Below are 22,153 nucleotides of genomic sequence, written 5' to 3' on the forward strand. Positions count from 1 at the left end.
TTACCTGTTTACTGCGTGGAGCAACTAGGGGATTACTTCAAAAGCTTTCCTCCACTAACCGGGCGACTTCCACTAATATTCCCGCCCCTGTCCCAATGCAACCTCCTGCACTGTCGGTATCTGCATGAGAAAGTCATGTAGATGTTTAATAACACCTATCTTATATGTTGTTACTGGGGATGGAATTGCTTTTGGTTTGTTTTCTTTATTGTTCTGGGTTTCTTCTGTCTCCTCTGTCAGGGCACTGTATGTTAGGATGGGTTTTTGAACCTAGTAGTCGCTGATTTTCGCTTGTTTTTGGACTACTTGTTCTTCCGGACTTCTCAAACGTTTTTTGTTTGTGACAATATTCCGTTCTGGCTTTTGAGTGGTTTCATTTATTGTTACTTGATCGCTATTTCGAATACCGGGTGATTCAATTGATAAATAAACAGGAAGGTGTTGTGAATTAGCCATTATGTATTAAAATTAACCGTACAGATTACTTAATGGTTATTAAATGTTTAATTTAAATTTTTAAGTTTACGCGCCTCATCTTCATCACAATACATGTAAGTTGTTTTCTTTTGTCTCTAATTTAAATCGTCATTTAGAAAAAGCAACGTTCTTCTAACCTCAATAGATTTGTTAAAATGTAAACAAATATTAAAATTGTATCTTGTTTAAAAGAGTTATAGGTCCTTGAATCGCAAAATCAATCCTTGTGAGGACGTGTTCATTACCCACTTAGATTAATATTAAAATGTTTTTGTTTTTTTTCGGGCTGAGACTATAGTTCTGGTAAATATATATTTTTCTTCCATTTTCTCTTATGATAGTTTGTGGGTTATTGCTAATTATTATTATACAAACATATAAAATGTAAACATAACATATAAACAAAAATATATAGTAACTAAACAGACACAATTAATTACTAAGTTTTTTTATGATTTTATGGCAGTAATAATATACAAGTTTAGAAGGAAGAAAACCGTGCAAATTAATGACTACTTTGACGTAAATAAGTTGTCTTTCATGTTGCAATAATAACTGATGTTAAATTGAAGAATGTTAGAAGAGAAGATGAAAATAAATTTACATTTTAATATAGTTTACATATTTTATTTTCGCATATTACATTTATTCAATAATTATTTAGTGCACGAATTTTATATAAACCAATTAGGTTTGAAAATCATGTACAAAAAGTAACTTTTTCCGCAACTGATTGTATGGATTCCTTAGGGTTTTTTATCGATATTTTAAGGATATTTTGAAAATTCAGTGAACATCGAAAATGGAATATAAAATTATTAGTTCAGAAAATAATCATAGATTAAATTAATTAGATTAATTATAATCTGAACTAATGAAATAACGATCATTAATTCACATTATAATTTATTTATATTTTAATATTAATTAATATGACACTAATTAATATCCAAACATATAGAAGTATTTTTTAATTTCTGGAAATAATGTTCCACGGAAACTGAGTCAGAGCTCTGTTGATCATCTTCCATTCCCAAGGTGTTAAAACATAAAATGCACCAGTAGAACCTTTGCATAAAGCGAGAATTTTTTTATATTTTAGTTCCTTAAGGTTATGAACGTAGACCTATACCAATGTAAGTGGAATAATAAGTTTTTTTTATAACATCTTTATTAGATACGCTTAGTACAATCTTAATTATTGTTATTACAGTTAATTTATTACTACTTTTCCTATGTGCTTGGATTAATTAACAAGCGAGTATGAGAAAATACATCAGTATGTATTCCTCAATTATAAAATTATAATTATTTATTAATTATTAACTTATAGCTATAGTTTACACTAATAATACACACTAAATGTTCACACAAGTTCGTATGGTTTTGTTCGTTTCAATCTCCTGACATCCTGTGCGCTGTCCAGCAGTTGTATTGCTTCCACGTTAGAATGATTTAGTAATCTTCTTTCGTGTTTCAAGGCGAAATCCTGCACAACTTCGCAAATCCATTTGATTTCCAGGTCATCGTGCAGTTCTTCATTGGTTACATAGCGATAGGCATTGGTAAACAATCGAAGAATCTTGTTTTGACAGCGCTGTATGATTAACTGATTTGCATTTTTAGTGCAACCCCATATTTGCACCCCATAGGTCCAAATTGGCTTTATAACTGTATTATAGATCAACCTCTTTGATTTTAGATCAAGTTGAGAGTATTTTCCGACTAACCAGTATAGTTGTTTTATTTTGGTTCTAATGTGTTTTGCTTTTTGTCTAACGTGATGCTGAATAATAAGTGCAGAACAAAGGGATATTAAAAATATAAACGTGCTAAAATATTAATGTGTAATATTTCGCAAATTATTTTTATCTTTAAATCATCACGTCAGGTGATGCGTCTGACGCGCAAGCTAAATACAGTAAAAGGTAATATATGTAAATATGATACAAATATAGATACCGATAACCGATGTTTTAATTATTGCTTAAGACGTCGAACTATTAAAATTATCTAATAATAAAAGAGCAAACCAATTAAGAATTTTACTAATTATTGGTACATCATATAACGACTACAGTCACAAAACATTTTACAGGAAGGATAAAATATTATGTAAAAATTCCACTCTCGTATGTGTACATGAAAGTTAGAAAGCAGTTAAAATTATTGCGCAACATTGCAGAACATCAAAATTATATTTACATACTTTTTATATATTAGATATAGAAACAAATAATTATAATCATTATTATCCTGCTTGGAATCTGGTGCTTGCCCTTCGTCCAGTCTAGATATCTTACACTTGTAATACGATTATTTGTTAATTTTGCTTGTTATATAAAAGTGAATTATTTTCGCATAACATTTTAAAAATTGTTCTGTAAAAAAACGAATACAAGGACACAGGTGGTTGAAGAACACTTGGAACCACTGGAATCGGTTATTAGAAATGTTACTGTAACTGCAAAATATATGACACGTCTTAAGTATAAGGGGGGCTAGTAACTCTAGTGATAGGATTTCGTATGTCTGCTTTCCCTGTTCTCATTACACGTCTATGATTGTTACTGCTGGGATATTATTTTTTGTGCTTTACTATTGCCTGTTATAATTACGTATCATCATTATTGACTACTATAGACTAAGGTTATTGTTTATCATAATGGTTATTCCATCATTGCTATTGAATATCATTATCATTGTTTGTTACTGACATTATCAATACAATCCATTACCAAAACTCGTTGATTTTTTAAGAAGAGAAAACAAGGTTATATATATTATTTTCTTCCTTCTTAGCTCTTCTGTTGATTATTTTACACACCAGGTATAAGATTTCTATTGTTTACAATTAACTATTCTGTTTTTGTTCTTCGATTATTATAGTCTTTTTCATTTTTCTTAAATCTGACGTTAGTTCCTTTTCTCACTCTTAACACTTAACTATTCTGTATTGTTATGTAATAAGGTTCTAACTATTTTTTCGCTAATTCTGATTCTATTCTATTCTAGTTCTATTCTTAGTTATTTTCTTCCTATTCTTGATACATCTCATTCTCTCTTAATACATAAACAGGAGTTTGTTCATTTAAATGAATAATGTAAAAATATAAAATGAAAAAAATATAAAATCTATATGTAATGGTGAATTATGAATTGAACGAAGATCGCTTGCTAAATCGTCTGTCTGGCCTGGCAAATGCCGATTCTGTTGTTCGCGACGTATAAGAATTCTACTAATCCTAATTTCTGACTTGACTCTGGTGATGCTTTCAGTGCGATGTACTTGTTCAATCGTTCAGTTGAACTTTATGTTTCTTTATGGTCTTAGTTACTTTCCAAAGAGAAAAATTTATACCTACAGTGGGTATTATTGTTGACCGATAATTCTGCAGGTTCTTTGGTTTGATCTTCTTTTGTCTCTTTTACTTTATCTTTTTACATAACATATATTTACATAACTCTACTTCTACCTTCCGTCTATGACACTGTGTCATATATTTCATATTTTGTGTTTTTCATATTGTACATTCGAGTGTGGAGAATCCTATCGTGCAGCTAGTGTCGCCGTTGAGGATAATTGAGGTGTAGTCATGCTCCGAAAATACTTTTGTAACAGAAATATCCCACAGCTTAGAAATCCTTTTCTATCCGTGGGTCAGTAAGTAGGTTAACAACTGAAGAACCATTCAAGCTTAATTCTTTCTGTTATTCATAGTAGTGCCTTCCTCTTAGTTAAATAATTCAAGAACCCCCGTGCTAATACTTGGAGTCGCCACCATCTGGAACCTATTATAGCAAAGAAGGTTTCAAAATCACTTTCGTATATTATGTATCTACGGGGTGAACTACAGATATTAAATGTTACATGTTGTCTGTGAGTTATATTAAGTGTTTTATGTGCGAAATTATTTCAGGAGATAATGACTTTGACTCCATCCAATTGATGCTACAGTGTAATGCGGTAAATACAACATGAAATTTGATTGAATTGATGAAAGTGTGAACCTCCTTTTAGATATTAGTACTATGTCTATCTGTCTTATTTTCCTGCCGGTTTACTTCCTTATGTCCCAGTTATCCCTTCTTACGTCTTATTTTCCTTATTTCTCTATATATTCTTTATTTTTTATTATTTTCATCAGTGTTGATTTTCTATGACCTTGGGGTATGAAGTGAAATTTTTAATCTTTAATAATTAATATTTCATAATTTTTAATCTTAATAATTTTCTCTATATTGCTTACAAGCTTTACAACCTTTGTAGCTAGCAGGGTGTTTATCTTGACAGTTAGAGCATATGGTATCAATATCTAGCCTGAGACCCCGTACTATAAATCTGTTAACACTTCTTAAAAGATGTAGTGTGCTATATTACTATTATATATTGCATTGATATTGCTATGCCTGACCTAACTTTCATCTTCTTCTTGATGTCAATGTGTATATGGGGCTGATTTATTTCCTTTTGATTGTTTTAAAGGAGGTTTTAACTTATTGTCAGTTATCATATACATTGTTATTGTATCCATCGGTGTATCTTTTACACTTGATTTATCTCCCTCACTTATCTTTCTGGTGGTATTCTGTCCGCTATACATTTCTAAAAAAAATTGAACGTATTGAGGTAGTTCTCAGTACAGCGATTTGTTGTATTTCGCTGACCAAATTAAGTTTTATTTTTGTTAGTATTTTAGTCATAATATTATAACCGCGTGCCTCAATAGCCGGTACCACATGTGTCCATTCACTACGTTCGTCGATCGAAATGCCGGTCCGCTGATAACGACAATTGTGTACATATTTCGCGTCTATACTATTAATAAATACGATCGCGTCCTTATGCGTCAGAGGTCAAGACGCTCTCGTGATTTGGCATCACGAGTAACGTTCGAACTGAGTAACAAGAGCAGGTTAAACAAATGCCGCCAATAAAGATTCTTTGGAAACATTCGCATTCTTTCATGTTCACCATTTAATGGTTTTATGTCCATTGCGATCTAGGTAGAGGATATGCAATTTTGTAATAAAACAAAAAATAAAATTATAATAATTTTAATTTTAGAAGATTATTTTAAAACCCAGGCTAGATAAGAATTCCACATATTAAAACAATACATTTTTAATCAATAAATGGCAAAATATGAAAAACAAATAGGCGTACGAGAACTTGATATCGAGGTGCTCGGGTAACATATACATAATGAAAACGTACCTAAGCATTTTCAATGACAAGGCTTATATGGAAAAATCGGGTCCCACGTTTAAGCTTTTCGGAATGCCCGTTACGCGGCCAAATGTAATTGAAAAATGCAACAGCTATATGGGTGTTTCTCTCTCGTTCGGCCTTGGTATTAATAATTCTAACCTAAGCAGTTAACGGCCATTTTAGGTGATATATTTTGTGATATTTATTTACGTCAAGTTTTTCGGTATGTGTTTTTATATATATTTGACAATTACTTTAGATTATGCTGTGTATTTTAATTTATTAATGTAATAAAAAGAAAACCTTAAGAGGATCTCTTATGATATCCTATGTAGGTCCAGGAAAGTTTGTAATCATTTTAAAGATGAAGTCTATAGAGCAAAATGTGAAAAGCCATGGCTGAAACAAGATGTAATTCCTACTAGTAATTTAAATAGTAAGTATTTTGTTAAATAATAATGATTTATTGCATTGAAATAATTAAGCAATATTTATTAAGATTCTTTACCTTTGTTACAAGACCCATTCCATTAAAGGAACATATGCCCCCAATGGCAATATTAAATCACATAAGTTTTTTGAAGCTGATAGATATATAGGAGATTCTTCTACCCCAACAAGACCCAGAAGTAAGTATATAATAAGAGACATATTTATTATTAGAGAATGGAGGTTCTAACTTGAAATATATATATGTTCATTTACAGATAGCTCAGCCTGTCCCATCAGTTTCGTTTCAGGTTGGATGAAAAACGAATGGCTTTGTCCTTATTGAAATGCAGTGGCAGAGGATATAAACTGTTATCGAAGATATTCTGCTTGCCTTCTAGAAGAACATTAATGCAGATACTGAATAAGATTCCTTTTTGCTGCTGGAGTAGTAACCTCTAATTTTGGTGGTCAGTTCAGAAACATGACTGTATGGTCCGAACTGCCGTTGTCATATTTGATAAAATGTACCTCAATTAGGTAGGTTGTTAATTTAGTTGATTCTAACAAATAATACAACAGAGACATTAATAGTTATATTATCTTATTTTAATGTTTGTTCTAGGTTTGTTTTAAATATTAGAGAGAAGATAATATCAGTGGATTACGTGTTTTGGGTAGTGGAGATATCTCTGTGGAGATATCTCACACGTTTTATGTGTGCTTCAGAATGTTAGTAAAACATAATGATTAACAACAATCTTAGTCGATAGTTACAATTGTAAACTATCATTAAATACTGATGAATGATAATCTATGCTACGATGAAATTTGATATGCGCACACGGTAAGAAGGGGAACTAACGCACAACGTACCAACTTATACCCTAACACTAACAATATTCAACCTGCAAGGAGATCAACAAACACGTAAGATCCTGCCATTAGTATTAGTAGTACATGTTTTTGGTTACCGTAAACTGAAATTGAATGAAATAGCAGACACTCTAAGATATCAACTGAACGTGTACATCATATCATTCACGAATATTTGGATATGAGAAAGCTTTGTGCAAAGTGGGTGCTAAGCGAGCTCACTTTTGACCAAAAACAACGACGAGTTGATGATTCGGAGCAGTGTTTGAAGATAATCAAGTGTAATAAACCTGAGTTTTTGCATCGATATGCGACAATGGATGAAACATGGCTCCATCATTTCACTCCGAAGTCCAATCGACAGTCATCCAAGTGGACTGCACACGATGAACTCGCTCCAAACATAAAACTACAAAAATAGTATCTAAAAGTTGGAGGGTCACTATAATCAGCGTATCACTCTTGAAGGGAATTATGTTGAAAAAAAAACTAATTTTACCAAAAAAATGTGTTTTACTGTGGTAGGCGGAGGACTTTTCAATTGACTTGTTATAGATACACCTAAATAATTAAATAAAAAAGTATCTTCGTTCAAATTGTCCTAACATCCACTATGATGAACATGCAGTGCATATAAGGCAAAAAGCCAGAGGCAAACACGTAAGATACGCTGTCATCAAGAACGGACAGAAACTACACTTAGTGATGTTTATCTATGCTTCAAGGTATCCGTAGGTCACAACTGCAAAATAAAGCTATTATCTTTATTTTTAAGCTATATACGACAATTTGGAAAAAATAAAATATAAACAAACGATAAAATAGATAGAGAATAATTAATGAAGAATAATAAATACAAAGTCATAAATGAAGAATTAATAAACAATAAATGAGAATTAAAAAAAGTAATCAGGAATAATCTGTGAATCAACAATTATGTTGCCATTCATGGTAGTTATTTCTTCTACTAAGATTTGTCCAAAACGACAAATTCTACATTTAAAAAGTAGCGGCAAACCCGTCTGATTGCTTTACATTATCGTACAAAACCTTTTTTTGAACAATATAAAATGTCCAAAATTAAAAGGATTTAAATATCCATCTTGCAGATGGAAGTCTAAATGACATGGATATTTGGGACGATTTATGATTTCCTTTTCCAAATGTCTGTGTTTTAGGGAAAAAATATCGACAAAACTACTTTTTTCTTTTCGTCCTAGCTCGATTTTATATTCGCTATAAATCGAAGCAAAGACATGATAACAATAATCTAACATGTACCAAATCCAATTATTATTATTGTTCAATGTGATGCAATAAAGTCAAGTCAAGTCAAATGAAACGATACTCTAGGATTTCGTCGAGGAAAGTGTTTTAAAGATATTTTTAAGTGTCTTGATAAGGCGACGATTATCTATCAGAATCTGAAACACGATCAAGCCTACATATAAGAATTAGTTGAACGACACATCGCATTACCGCACCAACCTCAAGATGATCAAATTACTATGTTTATTCATTTTAGCAGCGACAGTTTATTCCCGGGAAATCCCTAGGGGTTTTATAAAAGTTGATGAAGACTATATTTTTTCCACTATTACCGTAAGTATACGGAATTCTTCCTTCTAACTAACTAATTATCTTATTCAATGATCCTTAGTTGGAATATCTTCAAGCTTTCGCCACCTGCAAACGCTACGGTAAAACCTTAGTCACTGAACGCAATGAAACAGAAACCTTAAAGTTTAACACGGCGTTGAATAATGCCGGACTGTCGGAACGTAGTAAGTCATCATAAAGATTTTTGGATATCAATACATCATAAAGTTAATTGCACTTGTCTCAATTTTATTATAGTTCATACATAATACTTGAGAATTTTCACAGATCACTGGCTAGGAGGAATATTTCAGCGCGGTACTGAATTTGCACCGATATGGATTTGGCTCGACTACGGAGTGGTATTGAACTACACGAACTGGTATTCGACCCCATCGACTTCCTACTGTTGCATCAGAAAATACCCGAGCGCCACCTACAGTGGAAAGTGGTCAGTGGAACCATGTACCAGCACGTATTACTTCGCTTGTAAAAATAATTAGATTGGTCCTACTGTTTAAACAATATACATAATTTCGCATTATGGTTCGTTTAATTCGATTTTCTTTGAACTTTAAACCCCGAAACACCCTTTCTAACGAATACAAGAAAATAATTATTATTTTGATAATGAACAATTGATATGAACTAGTATTTCACATAACAGTATGCTAATCCCAACTTTAGAATATTAGCTGATGAAACAAATATATTAGTAGAATTTAATAGATTGGAAGAGAGAATAACGATATAGCAACAAAATAAAATAAAATCAGTTCTAAGTGTTTGAGCTGATACGTTATTCATATTCACGTTCACTTTTTATACTTACCTCAGTCATGGTCATCTACATCCAAAGTCTATGAGGAGTATTATAACTAGGCCAGTGAAAACAGTGCCTGATATGCTTGACAGGCTCGGAAATATCATAGAGTAGAGCCAAAACATCCATACAGAACAAACACTGGATAAAATTAACCAAAACCTTTATTATTTTATTTAGCAAATAAATAGTAACTGAAAATATAAAAACAGTAAAGTTCCAATGACATACAACATGATATAATACAACGTGAGTTAAACAGATATTATGTCTTCCCGTTCGTAGTTCCTAACACAAATGACAATCATTGTACGACTATGAGTTATATATCGACCAGAACAAAATATATTATATTGCTTTACAACATTGAAATACAAAATAAATTAATAAAACAGTGATATCCATTCTGACATCTAGATCAATTAATTGTTTAAATAATTCGGCCAAAATACGTAATGCGTTTATATATTCTGTATTTTAAACAGAATTTTCGCTCTAAATTTCGCAGTAAATATCCATTATTCTACTGTTAAATATTTTTGTAATTTGGGCACTACTTCTGAAAAAAATATGCTTTCGTACAGAAAGAACTGTGTGCTAATGCAATTCTAGACATCTTACTATTAATTTTTTGATTAATTAATTTTATCAATATAGACAGTGTAAAAAGGAAACGTAAGGCAGTGTAATGAGTTAAGGCATAGGAAATTTAAATATTACAGCAGCGACCTACTAAATAGTGAAAAATATTATTCCAGATACTGAGTAGATGCGAGATAACACCAGGGGTAGGTAGTGAAGTGAACAAACAGAGTTATTATTTTCAATTTCACCCTGATATTAACTAACGTTTGCATTACGTTATCGACAATATTTTGTTTTGGCCCCATCCCCATTCACTAAGTCTTGATATCATTTTGAGCCTTTTTTTCTTCCAATGGGGTATGGGCATATTTAATTCTACTGTGTTTTTACACTGTTACATATTCTATAATTTGGGCAACGTTGTTTAGGGAACAATGATTTGTAATAATATTTTTGCTAAATAGAAAGTATATTTTAATTTACGAACAAAAGGAAACCGAATCAAATAGTTACCAAGGTTGAATTATTTGTATTACATAAGAACTAAGAAGATAGGAAATAACTAAATATTTTTACAAGCAAAATAATATTCGCTGGCACAACTATCAGCTACCCACTTTCCGCTATAGGTGGCGCTTGGATACTTTCTCAGGCAATAGTCCGAAGTTGATGGCGTGGAGTACCAATTGGTGTAGTTAAATACCACTCCAGAATCCAGCCAAATCCATTCCGGTGTAAATTCGACATCACGCTGATAGATACCTCCAAGCCAATAGCCTGTGAAAATTCTTAACTGAATAAATAGTTGCTATAAGATTTTGTGTTTATTCAGATCCCAATAGCATGTATTAATATTGTATAAAAATGCTATCTAATCACTTACTGCGTCCCGAGAGGCCGGCGTCATTCAAAACGTTATTAAATTTCAAAGTTTCGGCTTCATTGCGTTCCGTGACCAGAGTCTTGCCGTAGAGTTTACAAGTGGCAAAAGCTTGAATATATCTCGCCTAAAGATGTTGGGAAAAGACGATTATTTAGAAGGAGCAGTGCGTTGTACTTACGGTACTAATCGATACAATATAATCCTCGTCAATTCTAATTACATCCATGCTTTCTCCAATGCTTTCATTTGAAACAACCCCGGCTACGAGGATAAAGAAACACAGTGATTTTATCATCTTTAGAATGGTACAGTAACGCGATGTGTCGTCCAACTGCTACTTATATGTAGGCTTGATCCACTTCATACTGATAGATAATCGCAACTGTATCATAACACTCAACAATTCTATTTAAAGCACTTTTTTTATGGTAAGCTCGCACGGAGTCTTTGTTAAACTTTGATAAATATGTTGCATGATATTAAGCAATAATAAGTGGAGTTGCATCATAGCCTCTCCAAACACCCAGTTCATCTCATTAAAATATAAGACGTTACCATCTCGCATCAATTTTGACTCTGATAATTAATGAAACATAAATAGTATCATCGAATATATTTTATTAATCGAATATATCATACGATGATCCAATATCAGCCACAAAAAAACCTCCAACTTCGTATAAACAAAGTCGAATTTTGGATGGAAATATTGCGTACCTACGTAAATAAGATAATATCTACCTAAGTAACTTTCAATCTTTATAGATGGACTTGTTTCCTTGTAAATTGAATAATTGAACTTCCGCATGCAGACAATGCTAAATATCTGGGAATACATTTTGATCGACACTTAACATGGAAAAAACAGATAGTGACAAAACGCTTGGGCTTAAACTAAACCAAATGTATTGGCTGATAAGGCATAAATCTAACACTGGATAAACGAGCATACATTATTCCCCAACATCTCCGAATTCGGCCCATATTGGCTCCTTTAATTTGAATACAGAGAATAATCAGAGTTGCACGCATGCGCCATATACTGCTTTATTTACTTATATTTTATCGTGATTATTGCATTTAATGTCAAATATATTAAGGAGGTAAATAGGTACAGGGGGTAAATTAAAATGGTACAATTTTGAAAATAACACATTTTATTTAAAAAAGTATTGAATAAAACAAAATAACAAAAATATTATTAATATATGTCCAACTATTTTACTTTTATTAAAACACCATATTACACATTATCATTATTTTTTATAAGTAAAAATACACAAATATGATAAATAATTGGTTTACTGTTGAAACTATATATAAAAAAACCCAAAATAGTTTAGATCAAACACAACCAATATAATTAAAATGAAACGAAATAGCCACCACTATATATGAAAGCAGTAAAATTTTCCTAAAAATCTTCAAAAATTATCGCTATTATTCTTAATCCACAAACCCCTTTAATAAATTGACTACCTCGAGCTTTCGATTATTGTACATTTACTAGTCTAAAACGAATGGATGATCGTACTTTAAAGCTCAACGACATCTCAATCAATACATCATTATATTCACAAAAGAATAATTTTTTATACCTATACTCTTATATAATAATACCTTATATTTTCTTTGTCATTAGATCACCAGGGTGTCGTTGAGAGTTTTGATAATTTGATCCTACTTTTGTTAGCAAATTTAATTATTTCAAAGTATCATTATTTCAAAGTATCATTATTTCAAAGTATCACGATACACACTGTTCTATATCTTAACAAAATGCTGTCTAATTTATTCTCCGATTCTCTGAATATCGCATTCTTCGACTTTTACTCTCAACAAATTCTAGCTACATCTTCATTATAAAATAAAATTTAAATCATTACTAAAATATATCATGTTTAAAATAAATGTCTAATTATTACCAGTTACTACATTTTTTGCTACTATTCTTGATGGTTTGTCCATGAATGACTCGACTACTTCAATCACAACAAGAATCATTTTCTTCTCTGTTCTTATTTTCATTAAATTTTGGCATATGTTGATACCTATTCCAGGTTGATGATTCCAGGAAAATGATGTGTTATAAATTTGGCAGCTAAAACACCCGCTATAAATAAAATTGATGCTCTATGGATTTTATAACTTTTAAAAATTTAACATTGCATTTCGCACTTACCCTTGTTCTTTGATATTTTAAAACCAATATATGTTAGACCACCAAGAATAACACAACATAACAGAATAATATTAGTATAGAATTATTAATGTGTCGCAAAATGTAAATATTCTACATTTATTTCTTGTTTTGTGTTGATCGATCGTAGCGATCAACTCGAAAATAATGGACGGCCGTTAGAAAAAAAAGGCAATATAGTTTCATATAGTTTATTATTTTCTATGATTTATTCTAAACAGGAGTGTGCTCATACGTCAAATCCGGAGATGTTGCGGAATAATGTATCCTGGATAAAAGTTCGTTACTATCTCATATAATTTCAGCCAAGGTAGTTCAACTGTGTTCGCACCAAATCATTTAATATTCTCTTACAAGAATTATACTGAACTAATTGAACAACAAGGTTACCGAAAAATATATCAAATGGACTGGGGGATGGTTGAATGTTGGTAATGTTGTTAAGGTCGTTGTGATGGGCAAATGCTGTAAAGCTCCTCGGTGTCCAGTAATAATTAAAAGCGAAAGTTAGTCAGGGTTCGAAATAAACGAGCAGGAAACGTTGCTCTTTTTTATCGACGAAGCAAGACGTCTGTTCACAAAAACATTTTAAATAAAACAAGATATGAAAGTGCTCTCTATATTTTCTAAATGCAACTTTATACAGTTGTATTATACCGCATATTTTAAAAAATAAATCGAGATCTATTTTTCTTCTGCTAAAACAGGACCGTAATGAATGTATATTGTTTTAAAGTAATTGAAAATACACAAAGAAAAAAATGCCAAAGATACTTACAATGTTTTCCTAAGAAATTAATTTAAAGAAAACTTCATCTAGCTAAGAAGTTTCAAAGACATTCTAAACTAAAAATTTGTGAAATTGTATAATTAAGTAATTTCTGAAGTCAATTTTCAATTTCACTGACCCTTGACATGCGGAAATCTCACAGAAAAGGCAGAAAGAAAGCCTTCAAAGAAAGACAATAAGCATGATGCCAGAGCTGTCATGAAACTAGAGCTAGGTGCTTACGCAAGCATCAAATTGTTTTTTCTTCGAAAACTATCCGCCTGTAAATCAACAAGAAGAGAAAATATATAAGTGCGATACTCTAATATCACCACCAAATTTCTGCTAAATAATATTAAAACTAGCGTTGGGAACTATCGACTGAAAACAGTCGAAACAGTCGATAGTCAAAACACTAGCGACTGAAAAGAGTAATTACTATTTTCAGTAAAATGCACGATTCGACTGTTTTGTTTAATTCGTTATGTCAGACGAAGATGTTTACCGATGTTTACAGAACCCTTTATTGTATATAATTGTTGAACAAACGAATTCAACTAAATGTATCCCTCAAGAAAACTGAACAATTAAACTTTGAAGCAGAGAAATTCGTAGTTGATATTCAACAAGCTGGTTGCAATAAGTACAATTAAAGGAATTAATTATCCAAAAGAAGTGAAGGACATGATAGCTGAAAAACGTAAATTACGAAAAAAGTGGCAACGAAACAGAAAACCTGAAAATAAAAATAGATTAAACAATATAACCCAAAGACTGAAAAGGAAAATACTGGGAATTAAAAACAAAACCATAAATGACTATCTGAGAAATTTAACAGATGATAAAGAAACTAATTACTCACTCTGGAAAGCCACAAAATATTTAAAGCGTTCATGTCTACACAGTTCACCTATAAGAGACCTATGTGGGAATTGGGCACGAGATAATCACCAAAAAGCAGAAGCATTTGCTGAATGTAATGTAATATCAATGTAATGAATGTAATATCACACAATAGCCAAAATGAAGGCTCATAATTGTGGATTAAACCGACGAATGGGACACCATGTTTAAGAAAAAAATTGTTCATTTGAATATAAATAATGTATAAATTTAAAGCATTCTATTATTGTTATTTGTGTTGAAATAAATTATGTTTATTTGTATATATTTGTATTTATTATTGTATTTTCTCTAAGTGAAACGTAAGTTAAGGAAAATATGTAAAAGTTTACAGAGCGTATTTAAAAGTACTATCTCATAAATGTCTATATGATACGCCTAAGTCTAAGTAATCAATAACAAAATTCAAATAATAAATAATTCAATGCATTTAAAAATAGCTATTGATATAGTACTACAGGAAATTTATGCCTTTTACCATCTCAGATTCAAATTATTAAAACATTTATATTTAAAATAAATCTAAAAACATTTTAAAATGCAGATAAATAGTCCTACAGAAATAAATATTTCCTAAAGTTTTTAAATAGATCTCCCCAAAATCAACTCCCCCAAAACATCATTGTCCACTGACACGATATTGGGGCATATTGATCTTGATTATTTTACGGTTCTTGTAAGTCAAACAATATACATCAATTGGTTAAAATAATTAAGTATATCTTCAGGTACATCGGATACACCGATTTATATTTAAGAATTTTGATTGTTCTTGTTTAGAGCGAGGTTTTAGGAGTGGCATAAAAGTTGTGGAACTAATGCTGAAGTATTAATTTTTTAAGATATATTAACCGCAAGTTGTCTTATTTATTTATGAAAAATTGATAATCAACCTTAATCTATTTAACAATCTGTGTGTTTATTGTTTATAATAATTTAAATAATGTATATAATATTTGTTTATTTATAATTATATATTTAGTAAATAGTTTTTTATGGTTAAACAGTATAATTTAGTTTTATGAGGAAATGTATATATTTTGCCAAGAATGGCCGAAATTAAATGATAATAAAATCTAAAATTATCAATATTTTTTCAATGGATATTCGACTTTTAAGAAAATGAAACGAAAATAATGTTATCAAATCAAATTTATTTTAACATTATATTACATCTAATGCATATATTATCGAAGGACTTAAATATGCTAAATGGATTTTACTATGTGTGAGAAATTATAAGGAACTAATTCAAAAGTATAGTATGTCTTCCCGTTATACCAATTATGAAATCCATACCTTCGAGAAGTTAGTCTTTTTTGATCTTAATTTGAAATATAGATATACGAATGCTTTAAACGTTTAGCTCAGCATTATAGCGAGAGATATTCCAGAAAGTTTTACGCAAGGGAACCATAATAGTTCAAATTCTACACACAAAAAATGTATGTATCTAGGAACAGATATGTACGAGTATTGCATTTCTATCGTTTTTCGAAACTCATCTTTAACGTTAACTAGAAAAATACAGAGATACAACCACAAATTTGTAAATTCAGATATGATTAAAGGGCATACACGTTCAAAAAATACATATATGATTAAAAGCTGGAATCAGAATATCATTGAGTATCAGAAATGTTTGTCTATCCCGCAATTTAAATTCAGTATAGATAAACCTAATGAATTACTGCGTTTATAAAAAACAATATATTAGACAGAACATAAATATATATTGACGAAATGGTGGAGTTAATTTTAACTACCTCTTCTACTGCTATTCTAACATTTAAACGCGTTTGAAAGCCTGGTTACTGACGTGACTGGGATCATTTTCCTTGTCGGATTTTACACTCTAGCTTAGAACAATTACAAACATACGTTTACGACCATGCCGCAGCAGGATTCGAAACTATCGCTATATATATATATATATATATATATATATATATATATATATATATATATATATATATATATATATATATATATTTATATACATGCTAATATAACCTTATGATAATGGCCATAGTCAATGGGCATAGCTACCCACACCGGTTCTGCACCCCATATATCTGCTATAAATTATTAAAAATATTATGATTTACATAACCTAACCAAGTGTTAATCTAACTTTTAACATTTTCTATTCACTTTTTTTATCTAACACTATTTTTACTATCATCTAGTAGCTCTCTAGGTACAGGAGGCTGGCAACTCGCCCTCAAACATTTTGCGAAGAAGGAATCATTCATGCTTCCAAATCGGTGACGGAGGTGATTACATTGAAAAATGTTAAATATTTAGTTTGTGTATACCATTGATTTACCCTTTATATTTAATTCGGTCGTTGAGGTTAAGTACCGGTAAGTACTTAGCCTGAACGACCGAATTAACCGAAGCCCCCTCGTATTTTTTTATAAATCCATCTATAAGACTATGTAACTATCCATCTATAATAAGTGTAATATATATATATATATATATATATATATATATATATATATATATATATAATTGTAGCGACCTAATAATACCAGATGTTGAACTTGGGCGGGGTGCCAGCAGCGCCAACTAGAACCCGATAACGAATAGTTGGCAAACCCGAGACATTTATCTGGTATGTTATTAAAGGGGATTTCCATTCATTCAGTACTCGACTATTATTTGGTTTAGACGTGCCACCATCGACTGCCCAAGCCTCGTCACCAGGTAACACCGCTGCCATCCGTTTTATCTATTTTGTATTTTCCACATTTTTTATATTGCCAATAAATAACGGTCACATAAAGTAAACACCACTGTTTCATTTGGCTTTACCTACGCCATATCTATTTACCCTAAAGAATTAAAAATGGATAGATAATTTGTCAGATAAGATAACGATAATGATATGATATAATTAACGGTTTCTAACAGCAGCATTTATTTTTGTGTCAAGTACTAACCACAGTAAATTGTAAAAATGGCAGATAGGGGACTACCGAATATAAGTAAAGTTCCAGCTGTTGGATTCGACTTAGGAACATCGTTTTCCACCGTCGCAGTGTGTCTAAATGGTGAGCCGGTAGCCATACCAAACAGGGAGGGAAAACGAATCATACCGTCCGTCGTATCTTACAATGAACGTAATTCAACTATATGGGTTGGGAATGCAGATGACAATCAAAGTATCGACCACCCCACAGGATTCCTATATGGTAAGTGTATTTTTAAATATGGATTATAGCCGGCTTGGTGGCGCAGAGGTAAAGGCAATAGGACTGTCCTCTTACTGTTGCGATAGCCCCGAGTTCGAATCCTGCTGGGCAATAGTCGTAAATTTATATTTGTGATTGTTCTAAGCAAGAGTGTAAAATCCGACAAAGAAAATGATCCCGGTCACGCCAGTAACCAGGCTGGGTAAGACCGGAGGTCTTCTGGGATGTTTTCTAAGTTGGTAAAGGAGAGAGGGAAGTTGGATAAGACTCCAGTCCAGATAAACTCTAGTTGGTAAAAGGAGACTTTAAAATATGTAAAAAATTATTTATTTTAAACAATTAGTACCAGATGTAAAGGAGAGTTATTGCCAGCTTTCCTAACAGATGTCGCTAGGCTTAAGAATGCAATGTTAATATTTTACACAAATGTCAATTTATTCTTATTCTTATTCTCTTTATTCTTAATGTTTTCACTTATTTTTTATCTAAAATAATCAGATATTTGTGTATAATGTTATTGCTGAACTGATGTGATGAAAACTCGGAAGTTTTCCAGTATAGCAGCCATTCGGTATGCTTTTTAAGCACAAACCTTATCAGATGTGAAGTTGTAGAAACATGGTAGGCAAATATTTCTATGGTATAATAGTTAGAATGTTAAGCTCACACGCGGAGGTCGAGGATCGATTGCTAAGAGAGCAGCAACTTTCTTTTTTCTAGTTTGGTTGGAACATTATTCAAATCATCTACACTAGTTGGCAGGCCCCAGTGCCTGAAAGATTCCTTATTTTCAATCATTGTTTCTTTATTCCTATATTTCCTTATACGAGCTGTACTTCTACATGGACTGTCAATTGTAATATTTAATAAAATAACTGTGTAATTTACTGAGTAAATATCTAACACTAAAACACTCAACACTTTTCAGAATGAAGATACATTATAATCAAATAATAGTGATTATAATTTAAAATACTGATCATACTCAATGTCAGACACATAAAAATGGCGTCCTAAACAAACCATAGAAACAAAAAATCGGGTTATAGAAATTGGCCAATCAAATGCTTTATTAAGGAAATTCAAATGAACCAATAAACAAAGTGGTCTCTTAGTCAGTATTGGTTGGACTACGCAAAACATTTCCTCGATTTCGCCTATTTAAATAAAACTTATATGTATGCTCTATGGATAACACTAAATCTCAGTAACGAATGACAGAGTCAAACACGATGTAAAATTGGCGCTAATTGTACGTATTTTTTATGATACTAGATATACTTAATTATATCGGTGTTTAAAAGATGTCGCTATCGGTTTTTTAAGATACTAAGGGGTTGCATATTAACAACAGATTCCAAATTACCACCCATTCACTTACTCTTCATTATTGGATGTATGGCTATTTCTATTTTGTTACAGACGTGAAGAGGTTCATTGGCCGTAAATATAAGGATGCGCATGTTCAAGAAATGAAAAATAGTATTCACAGTCGTTTCAAACTAACCAGCGGGACGGACGGGAGTGCAGTTTTCGAGCTAAACCATAACGGAGAGCTTACGAGGAAATTACCGGAAGCAGTTAGTTCTGAAATGTTGAAATATTTAAGAAAGTTGGCGAGTCAACATTTGAAAGCGGATGTTCGGGAAGCCGTCATTGCCGTGCCGGCGCATTTTGGTGTCGCTCAAAGAAAAGCCACGAAGGAGGCGGCAGAATTGGCTGGCCTGAAAGTGTTAAGGCTCATAACCGAACCCCTAGCAGGTGCACTCTACTACTTCAGAGAAAAATCTCAAATACGGGGGAAAGTTCTGGTTTATGATTTTGGAGGTGGCACCTTTGATGTTTCCATAATTGACGTGAACGACAAAAAATATAAGGTGCTGAACGTGGAAGGTGACACCTTTCTGGGTGGACGAGATATGGACAATCTGGTTGTAAAATACTTTACGGACAAGTTGAAAGCGATATATGGTGAAAGTATTTTAACCCCTAAATTAATGGGACGCTTGAAACGGAAATGTGTTAGGCTTAAAGAGAAGCTTTCTGTAGAATGTGATTACTTCATCGAATTGGAACACGTTGGCGGACACAGCGATTTTAGATTGTCAATGACACGAAGAGAATACGAAGAAATCATAAGCGGATTAGTGAAAAAATCCATGAATATTGTGAAAAAATGTTTGAGAGAGTGTAATGTTGCTCCGGAAGATATAACGAATGTAATTCTTCTTGGTGGGGTAACGAGAACTCCAATGATACGAAATAAGTTGCGCGAGTACTTTGGGGTAAACAAACTCCGAACTGACGTTAATCTAGATGAAGGTGTTGCGCTTGGAGCGGCATACCAGGCGTTTTTATTAACTAATCAGAGCAAGGAATTGGAAAAAACTATAGTAACTGAGGTAGCACCAACATCATTGGGATTAAACGTTACTAAAGGTTTTGTAAAAAATATAATTAAAAAAGGTTCAATATTACCCACAGAAAATAATACAAAATTCGCGACATTATATAATCATCATAATAGGATGCGATTTAAGATATATGAGGGTGAACGAAATATGGAAAAGTATAATAACTATATAGGTGAATTTTCTTGCAATAATCTGCCAAGGGGTAAAGCATATGAAGTTAAAGTGGAAGTATCACTTATTCTTGATCACGATGGAATTTTGCAACTTAAAGGTAACATCTTATCAGGGAGCGAAAAAACGATTTTGGATGTAATATTGCAGGACTGTCGATTGTACCAGAGTGAAATCGATTGTAAAATAGAAGATACAAAAAAAATTAGACGCGATAATGATTTGTTTGAAGCCTACATAAACAATTATTGTTGTGTTAAAACATTTTTAAACCGTTTTAGAACCTATAACGTATATACCTCTACAGGCATACATTCAACTGAAGATCAAGAATATATAGAAGGTAAAGTTTCCGAACTAGAAACATATATGGAGAAAATAGATCACACTACACCTTTCAAGGAAATACTGCAAAAGTATCAAGCTTTTCAAACGTGCATTGAGAACATAGCATATATTAATGACCAGGAATTTGAGATACCTTTAAATAGATTAAAGACGGCAATACAAAAATTTAACCAATCTTAGTCGTCCAAACCCATATATTATCAAGATTTCAGATCAAAAAGCATCATTAATCCGAAATACAAGTTTAGCTCCATAGAAACGAATGTAATGAGTTATAATAAAAAATTACGACGTTGCCAGTTCATTTAAATGGTATGCATACATAATATAACTAACTAAAACACAATGAAATTTCTCGTAATAGAAAATCGAGACAAAATGTCTCTGAAATGCGATTGTGATGCGAGAAATATTTTTTAGTTCGCAGAATAACGTAATGTTAATAACATGGAAATTATTCTTTAAATTTTATCAATTTATCATTGTGCCGACGCAATTATATTTTATTTTCCCATGTTTAGGATAATTGTTTAATTTTAATTCTAGAAAAAATATATATTGTTTTTCTTTGGTAAGTTAGAGGTCTGATTTATTGGGCTGTTTAACTGTTTTAATATTTGTAACATAGGAAAATAAATATGACTTGAGGCAATATATTATGTCGTATTGTATCGAATGGTGAAGCCAGGCCAAGATAGACCAAGCTTATAAGAAGTTCGTCCTGGTAGAAGACCCCTTATAGTGGCTATAACCATAAACTTCAGAAGAAGAAGAGAAGTTCCTCACCATACATCGATAGTAATAATCAGAATTATCCAAAGAACATTGGAATTAAGATTAGTGTGCGAAATGGAAAAGAATATATTAATATCCGAGTAATCTGAACAGAAACAAAAATCAGAATTAAGAAGAAAGAAAAAGTCATCAACGATAATTGAGCAGAAAACAAGTCAGTCAGAGTACAAGCTTACATCAAGAAGAACAGTAGAACTCACATTCATCATAGTCAACAAGTCATTTGTTGGCATATAAGAATTGTCATTTGGCACTAGTCAAACCAAACATAATTCTTCTTCTTTTCACTATTACGTATCGATTTTAAATTATATATATTTTACTTCTTTTATGTTAGATTATTAGTTTATATAAATTAACTGGTCTTTGCGCATTAATTTAAGAAAAGGGAAAATAAATTGTTATTATATTTATAATATTGTTTTCTCTCCATAACAACTCAACTCAATCATTTTAAATAAAATTTGTC

At 31.7% G+C, this 22,153-nt stretch overlaps 3 protein-coding genes and 2 long non-coding RNA genes across 5 annotated transcripts; 4 read left to right on the forward strand and 1 right to left on the reverse strand.

The window, feature by feature from the left end:
* The first annotated feature begins 6,084 nt into the window (after positions 1-6,084).
* Positions 6,085-6,535, forward strand: LOC143200232 (uncharacterized). Its single transcript, XR_013006667.1, has 3 exons — positions 6,085-6,100; positions 6,175-6,318; positions 6,397-6,535. It is a non-coding gene; the product is annotated as an uncharacterized LOC143200232 (long non-coding RNA).
* Positions 6,536-6,558: 23 nt separating this feature from the next.
* LOC143199824 (uncharacterized) lies at positions 6,559-7,379 on the forward strand. The gene is made up of 2 exons (XR_013006545.1): positions 6,559-6,658; positions 6,744-7,379. It is a non-coding gene; the product is annotated as an uncharacterized LOC143199824 (long non-coding RNA).
* Positions 7,380-7,401: 22 nt separating this feature from the next.
* LOC143199821 (uncharacterized) lies at positions 7,402-9,137 on the forward strand. The gene is made up of 3 exons (XM_076409947.1): positions 7,402-8,596; positions 8,655-8,778; positions 8,882-9,137. Exons 1-3 carry the CDS (start codon positions 8,489-8,491, stop codon positions 9,094-9,096), a joined length of 447 nt encoding a protein of 148 aa, XP_076266062.1. The 5' UTR covers positions 7,402-8,488; the 3' UTR covers positions 9,097-9,137.
* Positions 9,138-10,514: 1,377 nt separating this feature from the next.
* Positions 10,515-11,219, reverse strand: LOC143200175 (uncharacterized). The gene is made up of 3 exons (XM_076410585.1): positions 11,063-11,219; positions 10,885-11,008; positions 10,515-10,778 (listed from the first exon to the last, which is right to left on the reverse strand). Exons 1-3 carry the CDS (start codon positions 11,177-11,179, stop codon positions 10,564-10,566), a joined length of 456 nt encoding a protein of 151 aa, XP_076266700.1. The 5' UTR covers positions 11,180-11,219; the 3' UTR covers positions 10,515-10,563.
* A 2,319-nt stretch (positions 11,220-13,538) lies between these two features.
* LOC143200233 (heat shock-related 70 kDa protein 2-like) lies at positions 13,539-22,071 on the forward strand. Its single transcript, XM_076410627.1, has 8 exons — positions 13,539-13,590; positions 14,017-14,136; positions 15,347-15,432; positions 15,485-15,582; positions 17,118-17,122; positions 17,391-17,468; positions 17,729-17,956; positions 19,379-22,071. The coding sequence occupies exons 1-8, from the start codon at positions 13,539-13,541 to the stop codon at positions 21,067-21,069; spliced, it is 2,358 nt and encodes a 785-aa protein (XP_076266742.1). The 3' UTR covers positions 21,070-22,071.
* The last annotated feature ends 82 nt before the right edge of the window (positions 22,072-22,153 follow it).

Source organism: Rhynchophorus ferrugineus, unplaced genomic scaffold (assembly GCF_030347505.1).
Source record: "Rhynchophorus ferrugineus isolate W39M unplaced genomic scaffold, kcgeb_rfMv2 rfM7, whole genome shotgun sequence".
NCBI classification, from domain to species: Eukaryota; Metazoa; Arthropoda; class Insecta; order Coleoptera; family Curculionidae; genus Rhynchophorus; species Rhynchophorus ferrugineus.